This window comes from Prionailurus viverrinus, chromosome D1, assembly GCF_022837055.1.
Source record: "Prionailurus viverrinus isolate Anna chromosome D1, UM_Priviv_1.0, whole genome shotgun sequence".
Taxonomy (NCBI): domain Eukaryota; kingdom Metazoa; phylum Chordata; class Mammalia; order Carnivora; family Felidae; genus Prionailurus; species Prionailurus viverrinus.
Genome location: NC_062570.1, coordinates 56,817,397 through 56,830,519, shown reverse-complemented (window position 1 = coordinate 56,830,519; position 13,123 = coordinate 56,817,397). Strand labels below are relative to the sequence as shown.

Genomic DNA, 13,123 nt, shown 5'->3' with positions numbered 1-13,123 from the left:
TGCTTGGAGCTCCAACGACTCAGGCAGCCACCTCCCATCACTCACTCACTGACTGTGCTTACCAAGTTCCTCTTCTGGGCATGCGCTATGCTGGGTACCGGGGACCCTGAGTAGGAGGCCGGGGTCTCTAAGTGACACTCAGTGACAATACAGGGTAATGATGACACATCAATCCTGCCATAGAGGAGGCTTCTGACCCAGTTTGAGCTACAGTAGCGATCTGGTAAGACTGCCAGAGGGTCCCTTTTCCTTAGGTATCAGGAGATTCTCTCTCTGTGAATGGGGGTATTAGTCCTTTCTACTCTGACCTTCTAGGATTCTAGGTTTATCTAAGGGCAGGAGCCTCGGCTTACTCTTCCCCCTCAGGGCAGTCACTGAGAGTCACAGCATTCAGCTTACCCCTAAAAGTGTTGGCGAGGCCTCAGAGAGCTAAGAGATGGAACAGTGAGGAAGAAAGGGAATCTGTTCGATTTTGACAATCTAGACCTACTGGAAACCAAGACCAACCTTTCGTTTATTCCACCAGCTTTGATGGACTCTTAGTGCATGGGCTGATTGCCATCTGAGGACCAAGCTGGGCGTGGGGGTGGGGTGGAGGGTGGGGTATGGCCTGTGACCCAGGCAGTTTCCTTGGATAGCAAAGACTTATCCTTAAAAGCAATACACAATTAAGGCAGGAAAGCACGTGAGAACCATGACAGCCACTCCAAGGAAACGGACACCACTCTATAGAGGAGCAATTTTGTTAATGATCAGACCTATCCTAAGAAAGAATACTGAGCTGCCTCTGTGGGACTCCCTGTTCCTGGAGGTGCTGTGTGCTTGCCTTTGGGATACTGTTGAGAGGCTTCTGCCTGGGACTGTGCCCAGGAATCCACGACCTCTGAGATGCCTTGCAGCCCAGAGCCCCTGCTTCTTTTCTTCTAAGATTCTCTGACTATGAGATTTAACACTCTAAGATTCCTTAGATGGATTCAAAGATTCCATGGGGGTTCAAGTAAGATATCACCTTCTATGATGGTCACTTCAGGATTCAAGTTCTCTCCAATTCTGACCCTGATTCAAAGAGTCTGAACCTCTTCTAATCTAAGATTTCTCATAGTCTGTGTAATCTGTGTAATCAGACTTTGAGCAGCAGCCCCTAACCCAGACTTCCAGGTTAGTCACCAGCAGCAGACTGGGGTGGCCAGAAAGGGCCCTCTCCCCACCCCTCTGCCAGGGACCCAGATGATTCATCCACTGGGTGCTGGGATTCATTTGTTCCCCACGATCCAAGGATGCACCAGGAAGAAAGAAGATAGGATAGTTTATTGATTGAATGAATGAATGAGTGAGCGAATGAAGGGTCTCTCTACCCTGTCCCTTCCTCTCCACATTGTGCCCACTTGTTATTTATCCCTTCACTATTAGAAGACTTGTGGGAGGTATGGGCATGTCCTAAAGAATCTTCTGCTGCCTTCTTGAGTTCCCTACTAACCTGCATGTTTCCTTCTCATCATGTACATCCTTGAGGACGGGGACTTTGTCCTTTTCTCAGCTGTATCTGTAGCACCTAGAAGAGAATTGAATATCCAGCTTAGCTCAGAGCTCAAGGGACTATCAGTTGTGGGAGGGTGGGGTGAGAGGGGTTGATAGACCTGGAGCCATGGGAGGAAACCCAGACGGGAGGGGGCAGGGATAACCAAGGAGAGAGGGAGCCAGACTTACAGATGGGAGGGAAGGAAGCAACGAATGACAGCACCACATTTCACAGCCAAAGAAGGAACTGTGGCCTAGAAAAAGAAAGTAACTTGCTTAGGGTCACACAACCTATTACTTAGTGGACAGTCAGGGTTCTCCTTCCTGCGCACCCCTCCAGATCCGGCCAAACCACGACGTTCCCCCGGAGTCCCCGCCTCTATCACTTCAAGACTTTCCAGGGTGAGGGTCCCCTATTGGGCCCCTCAGGACCCCTCTTCCCCTCAGGGCAGTCACTAAGGTCGAGCTCCGGTGATCAGGAGAAGCTGCGGATGGAGAAAGATGCTGCTTCTCAGTTTCTGACCACCTCCCCTGAGACAAAGCAGAGGGGTCCTGATTGAGGAGGGGGCGTGTCGGAGAACCCAATTAAATTTCAGCTCTAAAACGGGGGAACGGGGGAACGGATCCCCTTGGGGCAGAGACCTTGCAAGGGAAAGGGCTGCTGGAAGGAAGTGCGATCCGGGGTAAGATTGTGGGGATTGGGGATGCTCCTCTCTGGGGAGCTGGACCCTGAAACTCAGTGTCCCCTCCAGCTCAGTGATTCGAACTACCCCCCCTCCCCACCCCCCGCCCGCTCCCCACCTCCAGAACCGGAAAAGTCCGGAGTCTCCGCAGTGTCCACGCGCAGCGCAGGTCGTGCGGTCAGGTGCCCGGCCTCTCTGCTGGGGGTTCCCAGCGCGCCCCCCCCATTGGGGGGCAGTAGGACCCAGGGGCCGGGTGAGAGCGCGCAGGGGGAGGGGCGGCAGCCAGGGCGGTCTGGGGGAGGTCTTTGGCTGGTTTTTTTTTTTTTTTTGGCTGAGCCGGGGCGCCCTCCGGAAGCGTTTCCAACTTTCCAGAAGTTTCTCGGGACGGGCGGGAGGAGGGGAACGCCATATATAGATCTGGGGAGCCAGGAGCGGCGGAGAGTGGAATCCGTCCGCGGCTTGAGTTGGGACGACTGTCCGGCGCCAGCCCACCCGGCCCAGGTGAGGGAGGAGGCCGGTCTGCGTGCGGCGGGCGCTTTGGGGGTGCTCCGGAGAGTGAGACAGGGCGGGAGGCCGCCGGGAGGGATTGGGGGCCAACCCAGAGCCCGCAAACCGGAGTCCTTGGCCCTTAGGGAGCAGCTGGGGCGTTCGGGGTCGGGAGCCAGGGGCGGCTGAGTGAGCCTGTAGGACTAGGGCGAGATTAGGGCAAGGGTGGGGAGTCGGGGCGCTCGGAGGCTCGGAAAAAGTGCAGGCTTCCATGGGAGTTTGGGGCAGGGGTGCTGACGGCAGGGAGGAAACAGTGGGGCTGGGAGCCAGGATGCTGAGACTGCCTTGTGCAGGAACCAGAAGGGAGGAGGTAGGGTCTGGGGGCCTCTCCAGCAGGGGTGGGAGGCCAGGCCAGCTTTATAGTTCGGGGCGCCTCCACCTCTAGGGCTGAGGCCCCGGGGACCGGCGGAGGTAGATGGACCAGCCTCCTGACGGGCAGGGTGGCATCTGTGCCTCCTGAAAGTAGGGTGGTAGGAAAGGAGATGAAGTAGTCTTGGCTTTTCCTGGGAGGGGTTCTTGGGATCCCCACCGTTTGGGAAGAGTCACAAACGGTGGCTCCATTTCTGATCAGCAGCCTGCATGTGTCCATGTTGGCAGCTAAAGGAGCAGCTTGACCAGTGTCCCCCACCTCCCTTGGGAAGGGGGTGAGGAATGAGCAGGCTCCATATCCCCCCACCCAAGAGGGGAGGGTTAGCTGATTAGAAGGCTTTGAGTCGCCCACTCTCAACCCTGTCCACTGCCACCTGGTTCTTGGAGTGGCTGCAGGGTTAAGGCTACTTCCAAAGGCCAGGGTTCCCTGCCCCCAGCCTAGGGACATTCCTGAGGCGGCCAGAGTGGAGGAAGAATGAAACCACTTCCAGCATGGCCAGGAGGCCCTGCCCCTCCTCTTCTCCGTTTCCGGCAGGTCCCTCTGGGCTGTAGGGCCCGGATGGAGGGGAAGGAGGCTGGAGGGAGACTGGGGGCCTTGGTTCCCTGGAAGCCTCTGGCCGGCACCACACCCTCCTGTCTTCAGATGGTTCACCTGCCCATCCCCCCCTCCGGAGGCCTCCGGATCCAGCCCTTTTGTTTCTGGTCACCGGGATTCCCAGCAGAAATGGTTTTGTTTTGTTTTGTTTTAACCTCACGGTGTAACAGGATACCACATCCAGGCTTCCTCTGGGGGCTCTGCGGGTGCTTCCGGGAGGAAGAAGCCCTGCGCTGGGAGGCCTGCCCCCCCCACTGATCCTGTGGGACCTGGGGTGGCTCCCTGCTCCACTCTGGCCTCAGTGGCTCCTGCTGTACAGTGAGGTCCCTGTGGAGCTGGGACTAGCTGTGCCTTCCTTTGTGCCAGGGGCAGTGTAGATGGGGTCCCATGTTGGGGTTGGGCCTTCCAGGCCCCGCCTCACCACCGCTCCAGCTCTGCCCTAGCCCATCCTCCTCACGCTTCTGTTTTCTTTCAGAATGAAAAAGGCAGGCACTGACCTCCCCCTGAGGCAGTTTCCAGGTACTTTAGACTCCCTCAAAGTGTTTGAGATCCTCTCTGGTGACCCCTAGCATTTGCTTCTCTTCCCTCTTACTTACAAAACCCAGAATCCAGTCTCAACTCAGTCTGGCTAGCTGTGGGCACAGCCCTTGGCTCTCTAATCGAACAGTTTTCTTTGTGGGACTGTAAAGTCATCTAACCTCGGCCTCAGGGCTGGGATTTCTCTGTGGCAATGCGGGCTGGGCTGTGGGAGGCTGGCTTGCTTGCAGTGACTTGCCTCCCTCTGTTGCCGCTGCTGGGTCAACGTTAAGGGCGGCCCTTCTCCGCAGCCACGCATCTCCCCGCACCTCCCTGCAGAGACCCTGTGCAGACTCAAGGAGGCTCTGGGCCACCCCCTGGGACCTGCACCCAGGCCTCCTGCTTCCCAGGCTGGAAGCCCCCCTCTGCCGGCGGCAGATGGAGATAATTCAGTTTCCAGCCTGCCACGTCACCTAGAGCCGGAGCTAGAGCAGGAGGAGCAGGAGCGCAGCTGCGTGGCTGCCTGAGGAATCCCAAACTAGTCATTTGGAGCTTTCTTGGAAAGCCCCTCCCAGCCCTTTGAAGTTCTGGTTGGCTGGGGGTGGGGGCTGTCAAGATGGTGTCTGCCACGTGGCAGGGCTGGGAGCTGGGCTCCTTGACTCTCTCCCAGTGGGATGCTAGTGGCCTTTTCCCCCCCGCGTCTGTGCTCTGGCATCAGCTGTATGGACTAGAGGTGGCCTTCGAGTTGAGTGATCAAATGCCTGTTGTCCAGGCAGAATAATCAGTAGTGCCCCATTTTACTCTCTTTTGTGTGCAGTAATTCTTTGGTCTTTCTGCTTTTGAGGCTCCAGGCCTGATGGGGAAGGAGCTAGGGCTGGGAGGAAGGTGGGCCCTGAGATCCCCCCTCTTGTCTGCGCTCTAGGGTACAGGTCTCTCTTGGGCCTTGCGCCCTCCCCCCCCACTTTCTCCGTGCGTCCTTTGCTCCCCACTTTACGCTGCACCTTCCGAGAGGTGGCCGCCCAGGGAGGGGGGACCCGCCTCGGTTCACAGGATGGCTACAGCAGTGGAGTCTTTCCAGAGACCCAGTGCTCTTGCAGGCAGGCCGAAGTCCTGAGGGTCCTCTGCTAGGATTCTCAATTTGGAGGTCCTTAAGGACCCCAGGATGGGATCCGCTGGAGCAGTGGGACCCCCGCCTCCACCAGAGTTCCTACCAACCCTTCCCTTCCCCCTATCCATCTTGCCTGAAAATAATGGGGAAGTATCCCATGTGGAGAGACTGTCCTGATTGGAGGCCCCGGGAGGAGAGTGAGGCTTGTTTTGGGGACCAATGCTATTGCTGTGGTTTGGAAGGGATCCTGAGGAGAACCCTGAAGCCACAGAGCGGAGGGCCTGTGTGATAGCCAGGCTCTGTCCGATTGGAGGGCAGAATGGAATCTGAGGTGGACCCAGCTTCCTGTGAACACGCTTCTGGTTAGCCTCTGGTGAACGGGAGGGGGTGTCATTGCTCCATTCAACTGTACTTACTCCTCCTCCAGTATCCTTCCTCTCAGGAAATCTACCCCCCACCCCACTTTTGTCCTGGGGATTTCCCATCCATTCTCGGGACTGTGGACAGATGGACAGGTATGTCCCTGCTAGGATAGAGGCCTTGGGCGTGGAGACCTAGACCTTTATGGCTTGGCAAATGGAGACTGAAGCTGAGAGAGGAGTGGACACACACTCAAGGTCACCCTTGGGCTGCAGAGTTTAGCATCTGGGTTCCCCCATTTAATGAGTGAGCCAATGGGTGACTCATTAACATCCCAGGGCAGGGTAAAAGGCACAGGGGGAGGGGCAGTCCTTCATCCTGTCCCAACAGGACATCCTTTGTCCAGGCACCTGAGCTTCATGCAGACCCTCAGTCCATCCACCACATTTTTCCACTGGAAAAGGGTCCCGGGGTCATATGAGATCTGAGCTAATCTGTATACAAAATGAAGACCCTAAGTCTGGCCAAGTGACCCTGATTTTTGTTCATTGAGGAACAGCTGAGGCCCATTGTGTGCTAGGCACTAGAGATGTAGAGGATAACCAGACTGGCTCGATTTCTTGTCCACTCGGAGTTCATAGACTAGTTAGGGATGGAGATCATGTATAATAAACACACAAGACTGACTGTTGTAAGTTCTGTGTAAGAAATCAATAGGGTGGAGCTGTTGCCTTGCTAGAAACCCTGCTCCGGATTAGGAGCTCAGAGAAGGTCTCAGAGGGACTGGGCAGACTGAGACTTCTGATCTGGGCAACTCTTGAGTTAGGTCTGGGTTCCCCAGAACTCTGAGCTCTCTTGATCCCATCTGCAGGGGACTTGGTGGCTGCCAGAAGGCTGGGGATGGTTCTTGGGGAGGAACATCTAGGGTTTCAGGGCCACCCTCTCTCCAGCCCTCACAGGTCCCCCGTGGTGCGTACAACCCGCCTCCCAGCCATGCGCCTCCTCGTGCTCATCGGCGCCTGCTGCCTCCTGGCCATGGCTCTGGCCGCTGAGGTGAAGAAGCCTGCGGCTGCTGCAGCACCGGGCACGGCAGAGAAGCTGAGCCCCAAAGCGGCCACGCTGGCTGAGCGCAGCGCCGGCCTGGCCTTCAGCCTGTACCAGGCCATGGCCAAGGACCAGGCGGTGGAGAACATCCTGCTGTCGCCCGTGGTGGTGGCCTCGTCCCTGGGGCTCGTGTCGCTGGGAGGCAAGGCGGCCACGGCCTCCCAGGCCAAGGCGGTGCTGAGCGCGGAGCAGCTGCGGGACGAGGAGGTGCACGCGGGCCTGGGCGAGCTGCTGCGAGCGCTCAGCAACAGCACGGCGCGCAACGTGACCTGGAAGCTGGGTAGCCGCCTGTACGGGCCCAGCTCGGTGAGCTTCGCAGAGGACTTCGTGCGCAGCAGCAAGCAGCACTACAACTGCGAGCACTCCAAGATCAACTTCCGCGACAAGCGCAGCGCCCTGCAGTCCATCAATGAATGGGCGGCGCAAACCACTGACGGCAAGCTGCCCGAGGTCACCAAGGACGTGGAGCGCACGGATGGTGCCCTGCTGGTCAATGCCATGTTCTTCAAGCGTGAGTCCAGAGGGGTGGGGCGGCCGGGCACAGAGCCCTCAGCAGCTGGGGTGGGGGGCCAGCTCGGCACGTGTTGCCCAAATGCCCGACAGGTGCTAGGGCAGAGGGCGGACGTGGCGGTGGCTGAGCCGAGGGTCCTCCTGAAAGAATTCTCTGTCCGGTGGAATCAGCCAGACCCTGACTGTAGAGAGCTGTTCCTCATAGCTTCAGGCAGCATGTCGCGGGGCCAACGCCCATGTCCCCCAAAGCGAGGAGCATGTACTCTGTGGACTGGGCGCTGGGGTGGGAGGGAAGGTGAGCCCCAAAGACTAGAACGGAGGCCTGTGGCAGAGAGAGATCCAGGGTGTGCAGCTGGGGGCTGTGTTCTGAGTGAGGGCCGTCTATTTCTGACCTTGCGTTCTGCTTCCCGCTCCAGCGCATTGGGACGAGAGGTTTCACCACAAGATGGTGGACAACCGAGGCTTCATGGTGACCCGATCCTATACTGTGGGTGTTACCATGATGCACCGCACAGGTGGGTGACCTGCGGAGCCAGGGGCCGAGGTGGGGGGGTGAGGGTGCTCGGGGCCTAGGCCGCCCCCAGCCCTGTGTGCCCAGTGCCCTCTTGGCTCTCCTCCCAGGCCTCTACAACTACTACGATGACGAGAAGGAGAAGCTGCAGATTGTGGAGATGCCCCTGGCGCACAAGCTCTCCAGCCTCATCATCCTCATGCCGCACCACGTGGAGCCCCTCGAGCGCCTTGAGAAGCTGCTGACCAAGGAGCAGCTGAAGATCTGGATGGGGAAGATGCAGAAGAAGGCTGTCGCCATCTCCCTGCCCAAGGGTGTGGTGGAGGTGACCCACGACCTGCAGGTGAGGGATGGCCCAACTTGGGGTCTGCAGGGCCTGGAGGAGAGGGGTGCTTGGGGCACCCATTCATCAGCTCAGCCGGTCTGCCCTGAGCCTCCGTGGGTGTCCAGGTAGTACTGGGCACTGCTGCGGGGAGAGGCCTGGGACCTGCCTTTGGGAACATAATGGTGACATCCGTTGTTAAATGCGATAGAGCGCCTACTGTATGCCAGACACTCTTCAGAGCACTTTGTAGATGTTAACCTTTTAATCCTCGAAACAACTTCATCAGGTAGGACTAATAAGCTTCTTAGAGATGAGGAAACCGAGGCTCAGGAAGGTTAAACAACTTACCCACAGTCACGCAGACGGTAACTCAGACATCTGGCACCAGGCTGTGCCCTAGTCCCGTACCGTACTGCCTCAGAGCCTGAGGTGCCCCCAGTTCTAGACTGTTCCAGCCGTAGGGTCGTCCCCCGTGCAGCAGTAAGACGAACAGTGGCTGTCAGCAGTGAGGCACTCAGGGTGGCTGGAAACTGAACCCATGCATTCAACGTTATCTTCTCCTCATGACCACCCTGGGTGTTGGGCAGTGGCTTGCTGAGGTCACCTTGGTTAGTGAGTGGTAGAGCTGTGATGAGTCCTCAGGGTGAAAATTCAAGGTGACCTTTTTGTCAGTCAGGAGAGATTTATTTATTTATTTATTTATTTATTTATTTATTTTAACCCACTCAAAAGGGAAAACTTTTATCTCATTCGTGCCTTGGATGCCAGAAATGGCTCCTTGGTAAGCTTCTCACTCACGGGATTGATTCAGATTCACTGCTGACACCATGGAGAGAAAGCTTGTGATGAAATGGGGCTTCGGCTCCAGACCACAGACTAGTGGCCCTTGCGTGGCCTGTGCTGTGGATCATGCTGAGGTGTCCAGAGAGGAGCCATCACCACGTCCGGAACCCGTCCAGGTTCTTTCCCAGCTTCTCCTTCCGCCGTGGCTGCTCTGACGCCATCCTCCCTTTTTTTCTCCCGTGTCTTCCTGGAACCCTGGGTGGACACACAAGTCCATGGGGTACGTGGAATTGAGAAATTTGACGTGTGTGACTTGTGTAAGGTCATTGGGACTGGAGTCGCTGGGCCTAGAACACCTGTCTCAGGACCCCCTGACCCTCAGGACCCCAGCTCAAGTGCCTATTTGGCCTCACCAGGGAGGTGGCCTATCCTACAGAAACCTGGGCCCGGAAGCTGCTGGTGACTTGGCCAGTTGTCCTTCTCTGCAGCGTCTTCCTCACTGAGCCGCAGGGCGACCAGGCTCCGGTCGTGGGGGATAAGGAAGGCTTCCTGGAAAACGGGGTGGTTAAAGCATTCTACAGGGATGGGGGTGGCCATTGAGACACCATTGAGGGTGCCGGCTGTTCAGTGAGACCGTCGAATAAAGTGCTGGGAGAGGTATGCTAAGGGGTAAGGCCACAGCACAAGCACAGTTGACATACGAAAGCGCTTGTACTTGGCTTCCGGCGGCTCTGCAGAGCCATGGCAAGTGTGCGTGTTGGGAGTGGGGTGCATGTTTGTGGGGGTGCGTTTTAATTTTGTACTTGGGGAATATGTAAAAACATATATTGGGGCGCCTGGGTGGCTCAGTCGGTTGAGCGTCCCACTTCGGCTCAGGTCATGATCTCATGGTTTGTGAGTTCAGGTCCCACATTGGGTTCACTGCTGTCAGCGCAAAGCCCGCTTCAGATCCTCTGTCCCCCTCTCTCTGCCCCTCCCCTGCTTGCAGTCTCTCAAAAATAAACAAACATTTAAAAAAAGATGTATCATGTATACATTAACACTTGATCAGTGTAATGAACTCTCCTGTATCCATCACCCAGCTTCAATCATCAGCAGCTCATGACCGATAAGGAGTCATTGATATACAGCCATTTCTCCCCCAACAGATTATTTTTTGTTAATTGTTTGTTTAGTTTTGGGAGAGGGAGAGAGAGCATGATGGGGAGAAGGGTAGAAATAGAGGGAGACAGAGGATCCAAAGCAGGCTCTGTGCTGACAACAGAGAGCCCAATGTGGGGCTTGAACTCACAAACCATGAGATCATGACCTGAGCCAAAGTTGGACACTCAGCCTAACCAGCCAGGTGCCCCACCCGCATCAGATTATTTTGAAGCAATTCCCAGGCAGAAAGCACCCTGGACAGGTTTTAAAGCCCCAGGATTATATGGTCATAGCTATCCTTAGAGTAGTCTTCCTTACATTTGAGTGTGCCAAGAATTACCTAGAGATTTTGTTAAAGAAGCTTCCTGGGTCCTCCCCCAGAGATTCTGATAGGTGGCTCTGGGAGAGAGGGCGTCAGGAGACGTGTGTTCCATATAAGCTCCCAGGTGGTGCCCGTACTGGCAGTCCGTGACCCGTGCTTTGAGAAGCACTGATCAAGATTGCTCAGCAGGACTGGGGATAAATTCTGCCTTTCCCCCGAGTCTCCGTGTCCTTATCTGTTATGTGGCAATTAGAGGTTCTTGCAGGGTTGTTGTGAGAGTTAAGAAAGCAGTGGTTCGAAGTGCCTACATCATGTCTGGCATACAGGAGGTGACGGGGAGGTGGTAATCTCTGCTCTGAGGAACAGGGTAGGAGGTGATGGGTGGTGAGGGTGGAAGGTGCGGGTCTAGGAGCCTTGCCCATCTCACGGCCTCACCTGGCACCTGCCTCATCCCGCAGAAACACCTGGCCGGGCTGGGTCTGACTGAGGCCATCGACAAGAACAAGGCAGATTTATCACGCATGTCGGGCAAGAAGGACCTGTACTTGGCCAGTGTGTTCCACGCCACTGCCTTCGAGTGGGACACAGAGGGCAACCCCTTCGACCAGGACATCTATGGGCGCGAGGAGCTGCGAAGCCCCAAGCTCTTCTATGCTGACCACCCCTTCATCTTCCTGGTTCGAGACACCCAGAGTGGCTCCCTGCTGTTCATTGGGCGCCTGGTTCGGCCCAAGGGTGACAAGATGCGAGACGAGCTGTAGGGCCCCAGGGTCGTGGGATGGCAGGAGGCAGCCGAAGGCTCCTGAGACACATGGGTGCTATGGGAGGGAGGGAGTTGAGGTACTGACCTTGGATAGTCCATGGGGTAGGGGTGGGCAAACAGAGCAGGCTTCCTGTGTGTCTGAGCAGACTTCCCAGCCATCTGCTTGGACGTGGGCTCCCAGATACCATGATGCTGAGCCCAGGAACCCCAGGGACCCCACATTCTGTGGGACCTGGGCAGTAGTCATGTTCTGCCCTCAGAGCCCTGGGTTTAAGCCTGCCTCAATCAGTGTTCATATTTATAGCCAAGTGCTTTCTCATCTGTGAGACGGAATCGAGCTAGTGGGGGCTCAGCCCAGGCCCCGTGGAACGGGGGCCCTCTTTCCCTGACCCGACCATCACCTCAGCCCTCTCTCCAGCTCTATTCCAATCCTCTCCCAACTTCTCTCAACTATAAAATGAGGTGCTGCACCCCCTGGGACAAGTACTCCCATGATGGCCCTGGCCCCATTTGAGGGGGGGATCGGGAAATAGCTCATGGGGGTGGGGGTGGGGGCTCATGGGCGGATTCTGGTCAGGCATCATGGGGATGAACTTTTTTTCTCCGTTTGTAGATTTTCAAAGATGGGGAGGGAAGGGGGAAAATGAGCCTTTGTTGCTGTCACATCAAGAACTTATTTGTACAATTTTTTTTTTTCAATAAAACTTTTCCAGTGAAGTTTTGTTGGAGCATGGAGGGTGACTGGATCAGAGATTCCCATGTCATTTTTCCCGGGAGACAAGGGCTCCTTGTGTTAAGCCAGGGCCCATATCAATATGGTGCTGAAATGCTGGCAGATAACCGCAGGCCCCCTACATGCCGACTCGGGAAATGGTTTTGGCTTTGGCCGCCCTGGAGAGGTGGCTTTGGGGCTGGGGTGACAGTGCTGGACCTGGAGCCCGGGGCATTCTACGCTGGAACTGTGGCTCTCCAGTCTTCAGTTTCCTAGCTTTTCACTTCAAACTGATCTCATCCATAGCCAGGTTAGATAGGCTGCCTGACTGGGCCCGGCTTTGGCAGGAAGGAGCTTGTGGGATCCTTGTCCCGTTTGGGTGTGCAGCAGGAAAGGAGGAGGGACCTGACACAGCGCTCCTCACATGGTCCTTAGGGCTCTTGACCCCATAGCCCAGGAGGAGAGAGGGTGAGTGGGGCAGAGGAAACTGGATTCGACACTGCTTGCTGGCAATGTAGTCTTGGGCAGGTCACTTCCTCTCTCCGGGCGCCTCTCTGGCTTCCCTCTTCCACCAACTTTGCCCTGGGGGTTGTTGGTCCAGGGAGGGGAGCCCCTGCCTGGCTGGGCAACCCAGTTGGAGTCTTCCATGATGTGAATGGGGCTGCAGAAAGGCCAGCTGACTGACTCCTGTTAGTACCAAAACAGCGTTTAGAATACTGCTGCCAGAACTCCAGGTCTGTCCAGTGCAATGGACCCAGTAAATCAGATGTCTGCCCTCAGGGGCTTCATCTGAAAGTGGAAGCCTATAGTGACAAGCATGCTCACTCCTCACTGTGTTCCAGTCCCCTGGATCATTCTGTTCCAGACTTGCTGTACTCGTTCCCTGCCTCAGGGCCTTTGCACTAGCTCTTCTTTCTGCCTGACAAGCGGTTCTTTGTCAAGGGTACTTTTTTTTTTTTTTGTCATCCGGAACTCAGCTTGAATGTCATTTGCTCCACAAGGCCTTCCCTGATAACCCAATGTAACTAGCAACTCCCCTGCCTCAGTGTCTATACTGTGTTTTCTCTTTTTACTGACTCCTTAATGCTGTGAAGTTTTCCACCTATTGACACATTCACTGCCTGTCCCCACTATTAGAATGGAAGCCCCATGAAAGTAGGGGCCACATTTTGTTAATCACTGTATGTCCTGCACCTGGATTCAGCATCATCCCCACATAAGACACTGAAAATATATTTGCTGGGTTAGGAAGTGA

At 56.0% G+C, this 13,123-nt stretch overlaps 1 protein-coding gene and 1 long non-coding RNA gene across 3 annotated transcripts; one reads left to right on the top strand and one right to left on the bottom strand.

Moving 5' to 3' along the window:
* Positions 1 to 1,369: 1,369 nt before the first annotated feature.
* Positions 1,370 to 2,410, bottom strand: LOC125176997 (uncharacterized). The gene is made up of 3 exons (XR_007156458.1): positions 2,320 to 2,410; positions 1,708 to 1,772; positions 1,370 to 1,552 (listed from the first exon to the last, which is right to left on the bottom strand). It is a non-coding gene; the product is annotated as an uncharacterized LOC125176997 (long non-coding RNA).
* Positions 2,411 to 2,541: 131 nt separating this feature from the next.
* Positions 2,542 to 11,873, top strand: SERPINH1 (serpin family H member 1). 2 transcript variants are annotated; one of them, XM_047878983.1, is made up of 6 exons: positions 2,567 to 2,702; positions 4,187 to 4,230; positions 6,646 to 7,310; positions 7,726 to 7,824; positions 7,931 to 8,163; positions 10,852 to 11,873. In XM_047878983.1, the coding sequence occupies exons 3-6, from the start codon at positions 6,689 to 6,691 to the stop codon at positions 11,152 to 11,154; spliced, it is 1,257 nt and encodes a 418-aa protein (XP_047734939.1). In that variant the 5' UTR covers positions 2,567 to 2,702; positions 4,187 to 4,230; positions 6,646 to 6,688; the 3' UTR covers positions 11,155 to 11,873. The 2 variants fall into 2 exon arrangements, with proteins under 2 accessions (XP_047734938.1, XP_047734939.1); XM_047878982.1 differs by lacking the exon at positions 4,187 to 4,230 and having other exon boundaries at positions 2,542 to 2,702.
* Positions 11,874 to 13,123: the final 1,250 nt, after the last annotated feature.